General features: G+C 45.5%; 4 protein-coding genes across 7 annotated transcripts in view; 1 reads left to right on the top strand and 3 right to left on the bottom strand.

Annotated features, from left to right (window-relative positions):
• deaf1 (DEAF1 transcription factor) overlaps nucleotides 1-5,949 on the bottom strand; it is a 12,343-nt gene extending 6,394 nt beyond the window's left edge. The window contains exons 1-7 of the mRNA XM_076268172.1: nucleotides 5,589-5,949; nucleotides 5,040-5,137; nucleotides 4,346-4,475; nucleotides 4,001-4,147; nucleotides 2,083-2,222; nucleotides 1,296-1,361; nucleotides 635-679 (exon numbers count right to left, since the gene is read on the bottom strand). Coding sequence (XP_076124287.1) covers nucleotides 635-679; nucleotides 1,296-1,361; nucleotides 2,083-2,222; nucleotides 4,001-4,147; nucleotides 4,346-4,475; nucleotides 5,040-5,137; nucleotides 5,589-5,790 — 828 coding nt within the window. The 5' untranslated portion in view covers nucleotides 5,791-5,949. The remainder of the gene's footprint in view (nucleotides 1-634; nucleotides 680-1,295; nucleotides 1,362-2,082; nucleotides 2,223-4,000; nucleotides 4,148-4,345; nucleotides 4,476-5,039; nucleotides 5,138-5,588) is intronic.
• A 140-nt stretch (nucleotides 5,950-6,089) lies between these two features.
• bet1l (Bet1 golgi vesicular membrane trafficking protein-like) lies at nucleotides 6,090-7,923 on the bottom strand. Its single transcript, XM_076268161.1, has 4 exons — nucleotides 7,814-7,923; nucleotides 7,457-7,542; nucleotides 7,266-7,322; nucleotides 6,090-7,146 (listed from the first exon to the last, which is right to left on the bottom strand). The coding sequence occupies exons 1-4, from the start codon at nucleotides 7,833-7,835 to the stop codon at nucleotides 6,979-6,981; spliced, it is 333 nt and encodes a 110-aa protein (XP_076124276.1). The 5' UTR covers nucleotides 7,836-7,923; the 3' UTR covers nucleotides 6,090-6,978.
• A 165-nt stretch (nucleotides 7,924-8,088) lies between these two features.
• Nucleotides 8,089-13,663, top strand: kcnj11l (potassium inwardly rectifying channel subfamily J member 11, like). 3 transcript variants are annotated; one of them, XM_076268139.1, is made up of 7 exons: nucleotides 8,089-8,200; nucleotides 8,887-8,975; nucleotides 9,514-9,720; nucleotides 10,503-10,739; nucleotides 10,851-11,120; nucleotides 11,352-11,559; nucleotides 12,271-13,663. In XM_076268139.1, exons 3-7 carry the CDS (start codon nucleotides 9,562-9,564, stop codon nucleotides 12,696-12,698), a joined length of 1,302 nt encoding a protein of 433 aa, XP_076124254.1. In that variant the 5' UTR covers nucleotides 8,089-8,200; nucleotides 8,887-8,975; nucleotides 9,514-9,561; the 3' UTR covers nucleotides 12,699-13,663. The 3 variants fall into 3 exon arrangements, with proteins under 3 accessions (XP_076124254.1, XP_076124266.1, XP_076124260.1); XM_076268145.1 differs by having other exon boundaries at nucleotides 8,121-8,200; nucleotides 8,861-8,975; XM_076268151.1 differs by lacking the exon at nucleotides 8,887-8,975 and having other exon boundaries at nucleotides 8,117-8,200.
• Nucleotides 13,664-13,896: 233 nt separating this feature from the next.
• On the bottom strand, nucleotides 13,897-16,548 carry cd59b (CD59 molecule (CD59 blood group) b). Of its 2 annotated transcripts, none has more exons than XM_076301208.1 (4): nucleotides 15,491-16,548; nucleotides 15,217-15,290; nucleotides 14,527-14,631; nucleotides 13,897-14,423 (listed from the first exon to the last, which is right to left on the bottom strand). In XM_076301208.1, the coding sequence occupies exons 2-4, from the start codon at nucleotides 15,275-15,277 to the stop codon at nucleotides 14,221-14,223; spliced, it is 369 nt and encodes a 122-aa protein (XP_076157323.1). In that variant the 5' UTR covers nucleotides 15,278-15,290; nucleotides 15,491-16,548; the 3' UTR covers nucleotides 13,897-14,220. The 2 variants fall into 2 exon arrangements, with proteins under 2 accessions (XP_076157323.1, XP_076157334.1); XM_076301219.1 differs by having other exon boundaries at nucleotides 15,618-16,548.
• Between the last annotated feature and the right edge of the window lie 1,467 nt (nucleotides 16,549-18,015).

Genomic DNA, 18,015 nt, shown 5'->3' with positions numbered 1-18,015 from the left:
CTATCTCAGACTCAAGTAGAGGGTAGTGGTTAAGATGCAGAGACAATCCTTTACTCTGATATGCCACAGACACTACAGACTGCTATTGAGAGTAACAGACAGCTACAGCTGCTATAGACATACCACAGACTACTACAGACTGCTATAGACATGCCACAGTCTGCCACAGACAGCTGCAGACTAGTACAGACAGTCACAGACAGCTGTAGATGGTTACAGACAACTACAGACTGCTATAGACAGTCACAGACAGCTATAGACGGTCACAGACAGCTATAGACTGCTATAGACAGCTACTGCTACTGCTACTACAGACTGCTATGGACTGCCACAGACTTCCATGGTCTACTACAGGCTGCCACAGTCAAGGCGAGTCTAAGCAAATACAGCTGACCACTTCAGTCACTGAGACTAAAGACAGCAGCTCCAGCAGGCTATTGTGAAAGTAAGAACACACACACTCAGGCTCCGTCTGTAAAGTAGGTTAGGTGGTAAATATCACACACACACACGCACGCACACACACACACATGCACACACACACACATACACACACACACACACACACAAACACACACACTCAAAGTAAGAACACACCCCCACATACACACACACTCACACACACACACATTACCATATTTATGTTCTCCGCAGTGAATGACGAGCCGTCCTTCGTGCACTGGAAAAGATGGAGAGAGAGAGAGAGAGAGAGAGAGAGAGAGAGACAGAGAGAGAAAGAGAGGGAGCCGGGGGGGCGTAAGTTAGTGAGTAGTCTAAGGTCTAAGATGGGGTGAGATGCGCTCTCTGCTGAGTTGAGTGAGGAGTGAGGACACAAAAGGACGCAGCAGAGACTCTCAGTGAGTGTAGGCCCTTCTTCCCGTTCATGAGAAACCATTGAGCTTCGTGTCAACAGACAAATTGATTTTGGGACGTTTCATTTCATCTGTATATTAGATGCTTTCTGTGAAAACAGATGGAGTGTTTTATATTGATGTTGATATTGCTTTTGCACGCTGGAGAAGGGAGGGGGAGAGGAGAGGGGAGGGGGAGAAAGCGGCACTCACCAGGGGAGGAGAGGGGAGGGGGAGAAAGCGGCACTCACCAGGGGAGGAGAGGGGAGGGGAGGGGGAGAAAGAGGTACTAACCAGGGGAGGAGAGGAGAGGACTCACCAAAGGAGGAGAGGAGAGTGGAGGGGGAGAAAGGGGAACTCACCAGGGGGGGAAGAGGAGAGGGGAGGGGGAGAAAGGGGAACTCACCAGGGGGGAAGAGGAGAGGGGGAGAAAGTGCCACTCACCAGGGCTAGGTCATCACAGCAGGCCGCACACGTGCAGGAGGCAGCGTGGGGGTTGAGAATGCGCTCCTGTAAAACCAAAGTCACATTCAGTCTCACACACACCTCTGAGACTCAGTCTCACACACACCTCAACTCAGGCCTAGATGTATTAAGAATTACCACCTGTTTCTATTATAAGTACCTATTTGCACTTTAAAACATGGCATCGTATGTACAAAACAGACCGCACATGGATGAAAGCACATTTTACCTGCCACTGGAGTGCAGAATGGGGAGCACACGCTATTTCTCGCTATTAGTATCACACAGCACCTCTGAGACAGGCATCAGTGGTCATGAGACAATGTCTTTATCGCCATCAAACTCTTATGCTTGGAAATGAACTCCCGGTAATGATGCATTAGGTATCTTCTGCTCCATATCAAGACTCAAAGCTCATCTATGTGACACACTGTGCTGTGTGTGTGTGTGTGTGTGTGTGTGTGTGTGTGTGTATGCGTGTGTGTGATGGAGCTGACCTGTATGAGGCACTGTGTGTGTGTGTGTGTGTGATGGAGCTGACCTGTATGAGGCACTGTGTGTGTGTGTGTGTGTGTGTGTGTTTGTGTGTGTGTGTGCGTGTCTGTGTGTGTGATGGAGCTAATCTATTTGACATGCTGTACGTCAGTGTAACGGTGATGGAACTGACCTGTATGACGCACTGTGCTGTGTGTATGTATGTGTGTGTGTGTGTGTGTGTGTGTCTGTGTGTGTGTCTGTGTGTGTGTGTGACGGTGATGGCCCTGACCTGTATGAGGCACTGGAGAGGCCGGCCGGCGTAGCGGATGCTCCTCTTCCAGTCCTTACTGCTGGCCCTGCCCGCCATCGCCTCAAACTCAGTGGGGGTGAACCAGGCGTTGTTGTGCTTAATGCAACGACCCTTCCCTCCTGCAGATGAGTACACACAAGCCATTACACACACACAGACCACTGCAGACAAACAGTTACACACACACACACACACCACCGCAAGCAAACCATTACACACACACACACACACACACACACACACACACACACACACACACACACACACACACACACACACACACAGACCACAGCAGACAAACCATTACACACACAAACCACCACAGACACACAGGCCACCACGGACAAACCAGTACACACATACACACACACACACACACACACACACACACACACACCAGTGGAGACAAATCATTACCTCATTACACACACACACACACACACACACATACACATCTTATCCTTTCACATTTAACACTCACAAACCTATTGTTCTTACCTAAATCACATTATAAACTTTAACCTTACATCCTTACACATTACACAGACAGCTTGTGAAAGGGTTAGAGAAAGTCTGTATGTAGTGTTTCTACACTGGTTGCCTGGCAGGAGCCAGAAAGTTTACTAGAACTGGCACTCATCTGGGTTACTAGTGACACAGTGATATATTCTACATAACACCCATTCCAGTGGTGAATAGTTCACGGTGAACAGTTGGCCTGATACACTCACAGCAGACAGAAGAGACAGTGAGTAGGGGACTGTACGTGTGTGTGAGTGTGTATTCTCCATCCTGTGGAAGAGAGAGGGTGTGTGTGAGTATGTGTTCTGCCGTTAGGAGAGGGTGTGTGTGAGTGTGTATTCTCCATCCTGTGGAAGAGAGAGGGTGTGTGTGAGTATGTGTTCTGCCGTTAGGAGAGGGTGTGTGTGAGGGTGTATTCTGCCGTTAGGAGAGGGTGTGTCGTGTGTGTGTATTCTCCATCTTGAGGTGGAGAGAGGGTGTGTGTGAGTGTGTATTCTCCACCTAGATGAGGAGCGCTGGTGTGTGTGAGTGTGTATTCCCCATCCTGCGGAAGAGAGAGGGGTGTGTGTCAGTGTGTATTTTCCATCCTGCCGAAGAGAGAGGGGTATGTGTGAGTGTGAATTCTCCACCCAGATGAGGAGCGCTTGTGTGTGTGAATGTGTGTCCTGGGCTGACTCCTCCATGAGGACAGGGCTGTATAGGGCTCCTGTTCAGTTGGTTAGTAATGAGCTGATGAAGCTTAGCCTGAGAGAACTGTCTGCTCAGGTCAAACAGCTACTAATTAAAAACTATCCTGATCACCTATGCACACAAGCACACACACAGAGGCACACACACACCCTCACACTGCCTGGTACACAGGCGACTCAACTGCCTTGTCAAAGACAACTTGTTTCTGTGGCACATACCCTTATAAGGAGAGAACTCCAAACATCTTGTTATATTAGGTAACTGACTCTAACCTTACCCAAAGTTTCAAAAACAAACCAAAGTTTCAGAATAAACCAAAGTTTGAAATAAAATTCTACACAACCTAGGATTTGTGTGAAGACATTTTATTTTATATTGGTTATGACAAATCAAATCCAATCTCTACTTTCTGTCAGTCTAACTTAACTAATGCCCTCTTTACACCAAACAACTTTGACAAGATTTGGGAAAGATTCTTGAAAGATTGGAGTCTTTTGAGCAAAGCTTGAATGGGGGGCATTAGTTAAAAGACTACAATCAATCAAGAATCTTTCCCGAATCTTGTCAAAGTTGTTTGGTGTAAGGTGGATATAACTGGGTGATTTACAACGCTGCACCTGTTCTGTATCAGCCTAACCCTTTCCTATCTCTGTGCTAGGGCTCCCCCTAGTGGATGCTGTGTTACCTGAGCCAAGTCTGTTTTTGTAGAGGATGCCGCTGGTGTTCCTGCAGCGAATTGGCAGCTCGTTGTCATAGACAGATGGGTCCCAGTTGTACTTGGAGCCGTCTTTCTCCTGGATAGGGGTCAGGGGCGTGGACGGAGTCTGAGGCCCTGCAGTGGAATCAACACACACACACAGTTTACGGGGACGCACGCGGAGAAACATCTCCCACAAGAATGTTGGATGTTGGATGTTGGAAGTCTTCTGATTGCATAATGATAATGTTACATATATAGTGTACATATACTGTATATATACACACACACACACTTAATCATACACATTACACACTGGTCTCAGCTGCTCACCTGTTGCCATTGGAGAAGTGGACCCCTTCAGCCCACTGGCATCCACGATGCTGCCATCAGTGTGGACCACGATCAGCGTGGCCTTCTGGGTATTCAGACTGTCCCCAATCTGCAGCGTAGTCCTACCTGTCTGTGGGGCACGGGGTTGAGAAAGAGAGAGGAGAGAGAAAGAGATACTTTATTAACTGAAGGGCTATAGTGGCAATGCAGTGAAATGTTATGCTGTAAATGTCCATGCAGTAAGTGCAAATCAGTGCAAAGTTATTCACAGTGCAAGGGTAGTTAGTAATTACTGCACATAATATAAAATATACAAAAGGTTAGTTAGTAATTACTGCACATAATATAATTGTTGGAACAAATACTAGAAAATGAGACTTAACACAGATCGGATGGTGCATAGATGCTAATGTAGTCAGTAACTGTTTGAATGTAAGTTGGTATGGTAAGGGCAGAGGCAGGGTCATGGCTAATCTGGGTACACAGAAGCTCGCATAGGTCATTGCCAATAGCCACCTGAATTAATAGCCCCTGGAACAAAATACTTCATCAGTCTGTCAGTTCAGTTGAGCACTGACCAGGCCCCTCTGCCTGATGAATATAATATGCAGTGGGTGACAGTGTTTAAGCCCACACAAGAAATCAGCCAGCATAACATCAGCTACTGTAAAACAGTCTGGAGACAGTTCCTTACAAGAACGTGCTCTGGAATGGCAGCGGACGCGGACACGGAGGTGGTGAAGACATTGTCATCTGCCTGGACATCCCCAACAGTGACAGCCGTGACCTCTGTGGAAAACAAACAGGACAATTTAAAACTTCCGACCTGCGCCGCGCCACACCTCCACTTTGTATGAAATATATATAGCCAACTAAAATGGTATAATATTTACAAATGTATTAGCCTATACATCATGCAGATTGGCCATTGTGATATCCTCTTTAGATTATAATTAGGCTATTAAAGTATAGTATAGTACAAGATATAGGAAATCGCTGCACCAGGCATAGAGGATGCAATAATAACTTGTTATAGAGTACAGAGTAATGGAACAATGTTATGTTTATCGAATGTTAAACTCAATATTAGAGTTAATAGTATGTTTAGTTAGCAGAGCTTAAAAACCTATTAGGATTTAAGAAGGCTAACGTTAGCCGATACAACCATGTGCATCGTGCTAACATTATCTTGCAAACCCGAGTGCAATCAAGAAAAATCAGCACATTAAAAAAAACTTTCCTGCGAATGTGGATTGCGTATCGTCTGGATTCGGCAAGGACTCGGCTCCGATGTCGATGTTAGCTTCCCCCATTACCGTCATCGTCGTGCCTTCGGCCTCCGATTCAGTATCCGAATCCTCCCCCTCCTCTACTGGCCCGACAGTCGTGCTTTCGGACGCTCCATCCAACCCCAGTTGTTTTGTTGCCGAGTGAGACTCGTCCATTTCCCTGACTTACCGATTTCAGCCGAGTATATCCGAGAGCAAATATGGCGGTGTGTTCTGAGGTTTCGTGTTTCATTAAAATCAAAGCAAATGCACGTTATTTTAACACGATTACAAATATGGAACTTATTAAAGTCCTAACAGGTGATACCAGATTAAATATACAATTAGAAATGGCTTCCGTTTCCAAGTCGTTGGTGGAACTGACAGGAAGGAGGCAAAACGGAAATTACCGAAAGAAAACGACGTGACACGAGATGACGCTCTACTCCAGACGGAGCCAATCATTGACGTCAAGGTCTGTCTCAAGATGTTTTATTTAGTAAGCAATCAACCACTTCTTTGATTTGTTCAATACAATTTCAGTGTTTAAATAAAAACATTTGCTATTCTAAAATCATAAAACTTATATCAGGATGTCAAAGCTTGTTAAACAATAATGTTCTAAAAAAGGGAAAATAAGATAGGTAGATAGATAGATAGATAGATAGATACTTTATTGATCCCCAGGGGTAATTCAAGGAAATTCAAAATAATCATGATGAGAATCTAATAAAACTTCTCATCAAACTTCTCATTTCTTAAATTTCCCCATGGGGATTAATAAAGAATCTATCTATCTATCTATCTATCTATCTATCTATCTATCCATCATACATTTCTTTGGATATTAAAAATGACCATTCTGTACAGACCAAAATAAAAGACAACATCTTAACTGTTTGTGTGACAAATACAAACATTTTTAGTTCAAATGTTTGGAATCAGAGGACAACACCTGATCTCATAATGAAGTCAGAGAGGAATCTGATTTGTAATTAATTGAAACAAACCACCACCAACATCATTACTATGATTAGCAAGTATTTAGTTTGCCCAAATAACTATTTAAATAGTTGCAAATAACTAAATAATACATCATTCTGATCACCCCCCCCCCCCACACACACACACACACACACATGTAGTACACATCAGACATCCCTCTACAGACACTGGTGGCAGTGAGACAAATTGTCTTACTTCAGCGTGCAATACTCCATTCCTCTGTTTTCTCCCTAAAAAAAGGGTAGGTATACCCACAAAACATTTTTCACAGAAATGTAAACAGGTACCCACTGGAATGAGGGGTTACTTCTCATAAAACTGAGATACAGGTCAGTGTTCCCACCCAGAAAAGCTGTGCGATCAGTTCTGGACCCTGGACACCAAATAGTACAGGAGGAAGAAGACCAGCACCAGCCCCACTGAGACGTAACACAGGAGCTTGCGGTTGTCCCTCCCAGAGCGCACCATGGTAGAGAATCTCTTCACACTTCCTGTTAACAGACCAGTGGCACTCAGGAAATTGGAGTCCTTAAGATGGGAGATAGGAGATATTAGTACCATTATTCTCAAAGCTTTCAGCAATGGTAGCAGTCAGTAATATGGTTTTAACCATTCGCAGTGGAACACTGATTAAGACAGAGACCAACCATGCCATCCAGGTAGCTGTTCTGCTCTTCTGCGTCTTTGTCAATGTCGTAAGCAAGCTATGAGAAAATACATAATAATGATTAATATCCTACATTCTTTTTCCATATTATTGAGTAGCAAGGACCATGGCATCAGCCTAAGCGTCAGTCTAAGAAAACTTGGAACAGTATCTTGTTTCTATGTAGCCTACCGATTTTAGCCTGGAGACTTTGGTCGCCAGGTTTTCCGCCAGAAGCTTATTCTCTGCATCCAACATATCATCAACACTGCCATGTCCTAGGATGAGAAAACACATTAGAGACGTCATATAAGGATGCTGTCATGAGACGGTCACTGAGTTTAGTTGGGTTGTGGGCACCAAAACACAACTAGCTTGATAGCAATCTAGCAAGTTAGCCTCAAACAATTAATATCTCATTTAGACAAAACACTCTTGATAAAGCACAACTTATATATGTTAGTTCTTGGGGTAAGTGTGAACAACAACCCTATTCAGATGACAAATAAACCCTCATTTTAATTAGTAAAAAATGCGACGTGTCACTACCTCGGTTCCACGACTCAGCCATCTTTTCCCGACGCTCCACGAAGCCAACTAGTGTTACGCAGTCTATGGTGTTACGTATTAGACGTACATTCTGAGATTTAGTTAGAGCAGAGCCCGTTTACCTTGGTTAGAGCCAAGAGTATCCTCTCAGTTTGGTATATATACCTGTGTTAAAATAACATATTTTAGTTTAAATAACATACTGAAATGTAACATTTCCCCATTAAAGACACAAAGCAATTTGTTTCGATAAAGTTGAAAAAGTCACGTTACCAAAGGAGGAAGTCAAGGCATTATGGGATATGTTTATCCACCAACGCTAATGACTTTTGCGCTATCTAACGTTAATGTTATCTGGACAATGCATTAGTGGATGGGTTGCGACTAGTAAGTTACCATTTCCGTACTTTTAAGGTTACCTATGTGTTTAGTGAGTGTTTCTGTTTTCAAATATAACACGTGCATGTTGAAATTGTTTGGGGGTCACCGTTGTTGGGATTTTCTTCCTCCCGACCGACCGACCGACTGGATGATGATGCTTGCTAGCTGTGATGGCAATGACAGCTAACGATAGATGCTCTGCGGCCTCCTCTCTAGCAGCAAGATTACTGGATGTACTGAAAAACTAAAGATTTGAAGACAGCCTGCCTGCAATGGCGAATTTACAGTGCTTCATTGCGTTGATGGGTGTCATGGTTTTATTATTTTTTTTACATAGATACAGTTGTAGACTTTAGTGGGGAAGCTTAGTTTAAGGTAACGTTAGCTTTGGAGCGTTTGTGACATTGTGCTGTAGAGTTTCGTAGTAATCGTGGGAATACCTAGCATTATATTTTAGCAATATTTCTAGAAATAGCAATATCCATGTCAAATGTGTCCTACGGATAATGGGGTAGGACAACTGTGACCGGACATTAGTAGCCTAAAACATACTAGTTTGTAGTTGATTTAGTATTTAGTATCTGTAGACCTGTCTTAATGTCATTATGCTTGTAGTAGGTTTAACTTTATGTATTGCTTTATCATGTAATTCTGTGGTTGCAACAGTATCTATGCATGGTATCTCTTCTAAGGGGAGATGGCAGGGCATCTGTTTTCTGGTTGACCTCTCAAATGCTCAGGGGCAAGGCTCAGAGGGCGGCTAGCTCTTGTGTTGGATTTGGTATGTAATCAGTATGTTCTCTCACTCATTCTTACATGTGTAATCATATACTTGTTTAAAAATGCATGACTGTTTATTAATTCCTATTAAGTGCTTATGATCACCCAGATATTCCATGGTCTGTATGAGCTTCTCATTTCTTGGTCTGATTACTTGGTTATGAACATGTTGCTTCCTAATTATCAAGAACATAAATAAATAAGGAACATGAACTTAAATCAAAACAATGGAACGTGCCATCTGTTTTGAGGAGTAAGGTGGCTCATGTGTGAGAGGAGGAGCAGCACAAGTTCTACTATCAGTGCTGCAGAGAAGGATGGGGTTCTGTTTCCAGATGTGGTTCTGCTTCCTGATGGGGTTCTGCTTCCAGATGCTCAGAGAACGAGGGACTAGCTATGTCTGGGGTGTGGAAGTCAGTCAGAATCAGATCACTCAGCAGAATTAGCTGGGAAGACGAGCAGCAGATGCTAAGACTCCTCAGCTAGAAGCTTCAGCACCACGTCAGCTAGAGACATGTTGTTCTTCTTTCTCCCCACAGCCACACAGGTCGGCACTGTGCAGAGGCGTGAGGAGTCCGGAATTCAGGATGTTGGCCCGGAAAGGGCTCTTACCGGATGGGTTCCTACTGACCCGGCTGGCTGAGGATGCCACCCATCCCAACTGGTTCCGCTCCAAGTCCCAGCGTGCCCGCTTCATCACCAAGAGTGGCTCGTGCAACGTGGCCCACAAGAATATCAGGGAGCAGGTCTGCAATGGCCTTTCAGTGTTCAAAGTGGTTTCAGTGAATTGTGCCTCATTTAATATATATAGATATATACACAAAGAATATAGAATATCTAAATAAATATAAAAAAAGAATGTATAAAATCTTGCGGGGGGTGCAGAGTGTTAACAATAATAATAATAATAATAATAATAACAAAAATAAAAATAATAATAATAATACATTTTATTTAAAGATGCCTTTCTAAGACATTTAAAAAGCAGCAGAAAATAAAGAATGAAAAACATCAGAAAAAGGCAGAGCAATTATCATCAGGTGGAACAGATGTGTTTTGAGTTGTGATTTGAAATGGGGGAATGAATCAATGTTTCTGAGAGGCTGGTAATAATTTCCAGAGATGGGGAGCAAAGTGGCTGAATGCTCTGCTCCCCATGGTGGTGGGGGGGCGGAGGGGACAGACAGGTAGTGATGGGCAAATGAAGCTTTGGTGAACCACTAAACCACAGCAGTGTGAAGCTAGCAACACTAATGAAAAAATCCAATATGGTGGCCACATGTAGATTTTTCAACATAAAAGTCCTTACCCAAACCAGTATATGTAACCAAAAATATTGGTTTGCTAAGGACTTTTATGTTGAAAAATGTATGTGTGGCGGCCATCTTTTTGCTTTTCAGCTAGTGTCGCTAGGTTCACACACTGCTGTTGTTCAGTGGTTCACCAAAACTTCATTTGCCCATCACTACAGACAGGTGTATGTTGTATGTGTGTGGGTTCTCACTGGCTGTGTGTCCGGTCCACTCAGGGGCGGTTTCTTCAGGATGTCTTCACCACCATGGTGGACCTGAAGTGGCAGCACTCTCTGCTGATCTTCACCTCCGCCTTCCTGTGCTCCTGGATGCTCTTTGCCATGGTGTGGTGGCTGATTGCCTTCGCTCATGGTGACCTGGAGCCCCGTGACCCTGACAGCGTCGGACATGTGCCCTGTGTGACCGCCATCCACTCCTTCACGTCCGCCTTCCTCTTCTCCATCGAGGTACAGGTGAGTCAACTAGACGACCAGGTGAGTCTCACACACATCAGTAGGAGGTGAGTCTCACGCAAACCAGGTGAGTCTTATGGTTTTGTTTTTGGTTTTGTTTGCGTTTCCCAGGTGACCATCGGCTTCGGCGGACGCATGGTGACGGAGGAGTGCCCGCTGGCCATCACAGTGCTGATAATCCAGAACATTCTGGGGCTGATCGTCAACGCCGTGATGCTGGGCTGCGTGTTCATGAAGACGGCACAGGCCAACCGCCGCGCGGAGACGCTTATCTTCTCCCGAAACGCCGTCATCGCCCCGCGCAATGGCCGGCCCACCTTCATGTTCCGTGTGGGTGACCTCAGGAAGAGCATGATCATCTCCGCCACCATCCAGCTGCAGGTGAACAAACACACCCAGACACAGCTCTGGGCACGCCCACACAATGCTGAACACGCCCACATAACGCTGACAACACACAATGCTGAGCACGCCCTCAGAACACCGGACACGCCCAGGCACTGCTGAACACGCCCTAATCAGATCATTAACAGTGCACAGTTCACAGTAGCATCAGTGACACACTGATGGCTAGTGTGTGTGTGTGTGTGTGTGTGTGTGTGTGATGGTCAGGTGATCCGGCGCACGGTGACGGCTGAGGGGGAGGTGATTCCGGTGTGTCAGCTGGACATCCAGGTGGAGAACCCGCTGCGGAGCAACGGCATCTTCCTGGTGTCTCCGCTCATCATCAGCCACACCATCGAGCGCGGCAGCCCGCTCTACGAGATCTCCGCCCAGTCCCTGACTACCGAGGACCTCGAGATCATCGTCATCCTCGAGGGTCAGACTTGCCTTTGCTCACCCAGCCCTCACTGCTGTGTGTGTGTGTCTGTGTGTGTGTGTGTGTGTGTGTGTGTGTGTGTGTGTATGTGTGTGTGTGTGTAACGGAGGACCTGGTGATTATCGTCATCTTCGAGGGTCAGACTTGCCTTTGCTCACCCAGCCCTCACTGCTGTGTGTGTGTGTGTGTGTGTGTGTGTTTGTGTTTGTGTGTGTGTGTGTGGAGGACCTGGTGATCATCATCATCCTCGAGGGTCAGACTTGCCTTATCTCACTCAACCCTTACTGTGTGTGTGTGTGTGTGTGATTGAGATTGAGGACCTGGAAATCATCTTCATCCTCAAGGTTCAAACTCACACCTCTACACATTTGCGTGTGTGCCCTGACTGATGTGTGTGATGGGGGGGGGGGGGGGTGGTGGTGATTGTGTGTTTACATGTGTGGTTGAGATGAACTCAGTGTTTATTTTGCCTGTAATCGCTGAATTATATTTATGTGTTTTATATTTATATTATCTCATCACAAGTCACTTGCTGAATGGGGCTTAACCCTTGGATCTGTGTGTGTGTGTCTATGTGTGTCTATGTGTGTCTGTGTGTGTCTGTGTGTCATGTGCGTGAGCGTGTGTGGGTGTCTGCGTGTGTGTGTCTCTCTCTGTGTGTGTGTGTGTGTGTGTGTGTGTGTGTGTGTGTGTGTGTGTGTGTGTGTACAGGCGTGGTGGAGACGACGGGCATCACTATGCAGGCGCGCACCTCCTACACGCCTGAGGAGATCCTGTGGGGTCGCCGCTTCGTGTCCATCATGACTGAGGAGGAGGGCCGCTACTCCGTCGACTATTCCAAGTTCGGCAACACGGTGCCCGTGCGCATGCCCGCCCTGAGCGCCAAGGAACTAGACCAGACGCGCGGCGTGCAGGAGAGCGGGCCCTCGGAAGGCCAGCCGCAGGGCTGGGGGCTGGTGCGGGCTGGCCGCGGGGGGTACCGACGCGGGGGCAGGGCTTGTGACGGTGCCGCAGCCTCCAGACCCTGGTACGCGCCGGCCGAAAAGGAGGAAGACAAGAGCACCCAGAAGAAGACGGTCAAGCTGGAGGAGATCGGGAGGGAGATCCGTGACGAGTCCATTGAGGAGATGAGCGACTGAGACCACATCTCACCAGGAGGTCCGTCTGACCATGCACAACAAATCTCCAGCCACATCTGACGAGAAGGTCCATCTGAACGTGCACAACAGATCCCCAGGCACATCTAAACGTGCACATGCTGATGCGATAGTTTATCATATCATATGTATCATATCAAACATACTGTCTGTGTAGTCGCATTTGTATGTTGTTGTTGTTGTCGTTGCTGTTGCGATCATCGGTAATATTTCTTTATATTTCTGCAATATATTTCTACAGTAACTGGACCAAATCCACTCAGACACAATCCGTTCCCCATGTAAACCACATGTCTCAGAGGTTCTTCAGATACAACACCTGCTCACCTGTTTATATTGTTCCATTCCCTGGACCCTTTATAACCTGCCATCAACCAGACTTGTTAGAACCACTCAGTCGTTCCATCTATTGGACCTGCTAGAACCTGCCAGTCATTCCACTTACTGGACCCGTTAGAACCTGCCAGTCATTCCATCTACCGGACTCGTTAAAACCTACTGGTCGTTCCGTCCACCAGACCCGTTAGAACCAGCTGGTCATTCCACCTACCGGACCCGTTAGAACCTGCCAGTCATTCCATCTACCGGACCCGTTAGAACCTGCCAGTCGTTCCATCCACCAGACCCAATAGAACCTGCTGGTCATTCCACCCACTGGACATGTTAGAACCTGCCAGTCGTTACACCCACCGGACCTGTTAGATCCTGCCAGTCGTTGCATCCACCGTACCTGTTAGAACCTGCTGGTCATTCCATCCATTCTTTTGTCCATCAGCTGATTAGTTCTCACATAGTCTACTATGTTCCCAGGAGAGCAATATGAATGTTGCTTAGTGTCTCCTTAGAGTTCCCTACTGTACTGTACTGTGATATGTATTTATTTATTTATGTTTTTATTTATGTATTTATTGATTGTTTATTTATTTGAATAAATACAGTAAATTGTGCATACTTTGTCTGGTAATTATTGTCACTGATGCAACAGCTGAGTTTACAACCACGAGTACAACCACGGAGGGTAGCACAGTCGCACGCACGCACACAGACACACACACCTAAAAACAATTGGGAACCACTTCCTTCAGAGTTCAGAGAACTCTTTTAAACTACTATCAAATACACCAGATAATTTTATCAAATATTCTTTTAATTCTGTTATTAACCAAAAAAATATTCATAATCAAACATGTTGGTGTGACCATGACCGGAAAACTAAATTGGTTCAGATCACTCACAGTTAGTCTTTTTAATGGGATTAAATTACATCATTAACACTTAGACCAGTCCATATTCAATACTGATTTACATGGTTTAATGATAATGTAACCTTTCAATATATGGGCAAATGTAAACATGAACTAAAATTACAGCACATAGTGGATTCTGCACTTAAACATTAACTACACAAAGGCCATTCGTGGTTGGACCTAGGGCAGCGGTGCCGTGGACAAGTGAAGTTGCAGTCCAGGTTCCCGTGGTCGTGTCCGGCGGCGGCAACAGCGAGTCACAGGACCCAGAGGCCAAGCAGCACCGGCACCAGCGCCCCGAGCAGCAGGGCAGGCTGGCTGGTCGCCGTGGCGATGCCTCCGTTGCACAGGTTGCTGCTGCAGCAACGGTAAGTGAAGCCGTCCACTGACGGGAACATCTGCGTCAGGCGCAAGTTGTCACAGTCCGTGTAACGGATACACTGCCGAATGGTTTTGCCACCTGAACCCAAACACACAGCAGTTACAATTGTGTGTGTGTGTCTGTGAGTTTGTGTGTGCGTGCGTACATGCGAGTGAGTGTGTGTGTGTGTGTGTGACTTTACCTTTCTCACTCAGGGACAGACAGGAGTCCTCGTAGCTGCACTCTTGCACGTTTTGGCAGTTGACGGTGCTGTAACCATGACATCGATAACACTGCAGCGCTGAGCCTACAGAACACACACACACACACACACACATTATAACACCATAGCCAACAGAACACACACACACACACACACACGTGAACAACACCACAACACACACACAAACACACACACACACACATTATAACACCATAGCCAACAGAACACACACACACACATAACACCATAGCCAACAGAACACACACACAACCATAACACCCACTTACTATAAAACAACACCATAATAAATACACACTATCACACCACAATAAACATACACTATCATAACACAACAACAACATTTTGCACATATTGTTGATGATATTGTTATAAAACACCACAGCTCTGCACAAGCTATATTTGGTTTATGATTCAACACAATAGCCCTACACAAACATAGTCATTTTAGTAGAACAAGAATACTACACTCAAACACATTATAATTTTATTCTCAAGTTAAGATTATTTGAACAAAAGTATATGAAGAAGTTGATAACCATCTAAAGTAACACCTGTTAAGGTTTTTGAAAGCCAAACCTCAAAGCTGAAAATGATGAAATGAAAGCATATCTCTGTGAGGATACAGCTAACAGTATGAAAATGACCCACTTGTAGAGAGGACTGTGAAGCTGATCAGTAGACCCAGCAACGCAGATGACATCATCTTCATGCTGCTCTCTATACTGGATACACACAACCAGAATAAATATACACAACCAGTATGGATACACACACCCAGTATGGATACACACCAGTATGGATAAACACAACCATTATGGATACACACCCATGGATACACACAACCAGTATGACAAACGACACGGTTGTGATTGTGACATGATTAGAGGACAATGATAAGATGATTTGGAGATCCGATGCTTACCCCAGCAGACACGGCTCCGCAGCGGAGCGAGGTCAGATGATTTGGAGATAGATAGATAGATAGATACTTTATTGATCCCCAGGGGAAATTCAAGAATCAAGACACACAAGACAGATGCGATGCTAACCCCAGTAGGCGCGGCTCCGCAGCGGAGCGAGGTTAGGCGGACGGCTCTGCCCTGAATGAGCCCATTAAGGCGTCTGCTGGAGCCTCAGTCAGGAGGCACAAAGGCCCTCTGTCCCCGCAGGCACCGCCTCCTCATGCCCATCTGGACCCCTGCAAAGCCATGGCAGACCCGCCGCAGATCAGAACCAATCAGAACAATCACAACAACCACAGTAACCACAATAACCACAACAACCACAGCAACCACAATAACCACAGCAACCACAATAACCACAACAACCACAATAACCACAGCAACCACAGCAACCACAACATCCACAACAACCACAATAACCACAACAACCTAAACACTACCCCACTGTACATCAGAACCACAACAACCACAACAACCCAAACACTGCCCCACTGTACATCAGAACCACAACAACCCAAACACTAACCCCACAACACACAGAACAGCCACTGTACACATAAAAGCAGATCTAAATGGATGTCGATAAAATGAGGATGTGTTTTAGTTTAGGTCAACATCTCAGTGTTGAAATAATAGTGGAGACTCATCTCATGTGGTTAGTTAGGCATCACACTGCAGAAGGTCTGGTGAGAGGAATCCATGCCTGGGATGCGGCTGTTCTATAGCTGGTGGTGTGTTGGCCCCAACCACATTGAAATGGAGGACACATCTAGAATAAGAACCAAGTTTACGCTCAAAGAGAGTAGGATATTTACAGTCAAGTCAAGCTGACATCTGTCCTCAGTACAAACAAAACCCTTGAAGTCATAAATACAAAAAGAACCAACACAGTGACGATGATTAATGACAAATCAGAGATCATTTCCACAAACATGCTCATCCAATCAGACGAAACCACTGGCAGCTGATTGTCTCAGCTTGGCGCGTGGTGCATGGGTGTGGCAATGTCCTGCTGAATGACCTCTATCCAACTGCTGTCCTGCTGTTGTCCTACCATCCAGCTGTTTCATTATGGACATCTGAGATGTCAGCGCTACACTGTACCTGAAACAGGTCAGTACTGCGCACATGAAACCGGTCAGTACTGCACACACAAATCAGGTCAGTACTGCACACGCAAATCAGGTCAGCACTGCACATGTGAAACCGGTCTGTACTGTTTACTTGAAACAGGTCAGTGCTGTTTACACGTGAAACAGGTCAGTACTACGTACGTGAAACAGGTCAGTACTGTGTGTCTGATCTCAGCTCCATTCTCATCCAGAAGGCATTTTCATTCTGATCAGCCCTGCTGAACCCTGAGAAACAAGCCAGTCTGAGCTGAGAGGAGGAACTGGCCCTGGGCCCTTTGGGAAGTGTGTGTGTGTGTGTGTGTGAGAAAGAGAGAGCTGGATATTTCGAGGCACCAGTCACAGGGAAAAACACTGATTATGCAGCCGTCTTTTCTCCTATCACAGCTGGGAGTTACAATAACCACTCTGTGTATCGGCCATCATCACACACAAACACACACACACACAGGCTTTCACTCAAGTTCACACTTCTGTACACAATAACACCTCACATACACATGCTCTCTCTCTCTCTCACACACACACACACACACACACACACACATAGGCCTTTTCTCAGGCTCACATGCCTGTACATACACATACACACACAGCTTTCATTCCAATCAGGCCAATACGTCTAGTCTACACACAACAAATGTTAAAGGAGAATTCCGGTGTGATATTGACCTAAAGTGTGTTGAAACATGATACCGCGTGTGAACGTATGTCTCATAGTTCACCTCGGCTTGTCCCCTGCACTCAGAAATCTGGCGCTAGTTAGCCAATGCTACCAACACAGTGTTTCGTTGTGGTACCTCGGGCATCGGCCTAGCCACGCAAATAAATCACTGTTTTACACCATTTACGAGGCTCAAAGTAGCTCCATACTTCATTGGTAGACTTCCAAGGGCCTTGACATTTAAAACAAGACATGGAGAACTTTGAAAAAGCACTGGTAGTTTATTTACAAGACGATTTATACAGACAGTACCTTAAGGAATTTTACCGTTCGACGCCATCTTGAATTTAGTCACGATAAGTCGAGCGACGAGTACGAACGAACAGGTATGATAAGGGATCAGATTCCAAAAATAATTCAGTGGAAATGCATGGATTCAGTTGCTTCCAGTAGCAGCAACTGGAATCCATGCATTTTCACGGAATTATTTTTGGAACACTCGGTATCATGTTTCAACACACTTTAGGTCAAAATCACACCGGAATTATCCTTTAATACTGCCTTTAGCTTCAAATGTTTATATACAGTATCTGCTCATCAAATGATCACACTCCTGTGAGGTCCTCAAGTGGCTGTAGGGGTAGTTCTTAGACTGTTGAGGTAGTTTTCGGACTGTTGAGGTAGTTCTTAG

This window comes from Alosa pseudoharengus, unplaced genomic scaffold (assembly GCF_046254945.1).
Source record: "Alosa pseudoharengus isolate Yale_2024_CS ecotype anadromous, Long Island Sound unplaced genomic scaffold, YU_APseudo_1.1 YU_APseudo_1.1_scf_10, whole genome shotgun sequence".
NCBI classification, from domain to species: Eukaryota; Metazoa; Chordata; class Actinopteri; order Clupeiformes; family Clupeidae; genus Alosa; species Alosa pseudoharengus.
The sequence above is the reverse complement of the archived record's forward strand: the minus strand, read 5'-3'. Positions and strand labels throughout refer to the sequence as shown.

What these genes read in the sequence shown, in the direction of transcription:
- bet1l (XM_076268161.1), bottom strand. Translation starts at nt 7,835, where the DNA reads ATGGCTGAGTCGTGGAACCGAG. An exon ending in GGCTGAGTCGTGGAACCGAG is followed by an intron (nt 7,543 to 7,813) that starts GTAGTGACACGT and finishes TTCTCATCCTAG; the next exon opens with GACATGGCAGTGTTGATGAT. An exon ending in ACAGCTACCTGGATGGCATG is followed by an intron (nt 7,147 to 7,265) that starts GTTGGTCTCTGT and finishes TCCCATCTTAAG; the next exon opens with GACTCCAATTTCCTGAGTGC.
- kcnj11l (XM_076268139.1), top strand. Translation starts at nt 9,562, where the DNA reads ATGTTGGCCCGGAAAGGGCTCTTACCGGATGGGTTCCTACTGACCCGG. An exon ending in ACAAGAATATCAGGGAGCAG is followed by an intron (nt 9,721 to 10,502) that starts GTCTGCAATGGC and finishes CGGTCCACTCAG; the next exon opens with GGGCGGTTTCTTCAGGATGT. An exon ending in TCTTCTCCATCGAGGTACAG is followed by an intron (nt 10,740 to 10,850) that starts GTGAGTCAACTA and finishes TGCGTTTCCCAG; the next exon opens with GTGACCATCGGCTTCGGCGG.
- cd59b (XM_076301208.1), bottom strand. Translation starts at nt 15,277, where the DNA reads ATGAAGATGATGTCATCTGCGTTGCTGGGTCTACTGATCAGCTTCACA. An exon ending in CTTCACAGTCCTCTCTACAA is followed by an intron (nt 14,632 to 15,216) that starts GTGGGTCATTTT and finishes TGTGTTCTGTAG; the next exon opens with GCTCAGCGCTGCAGTGTTAT. An exon ending in TCTGTCCCTGAGTGAGAAAG is followed by an intron (nt 14,424 to 14,526) that starts GTAAAGTCACAC and finishes GTTTGGGTTCAG; the next exon opens with GTGGCAAAACCATTCGGCAG.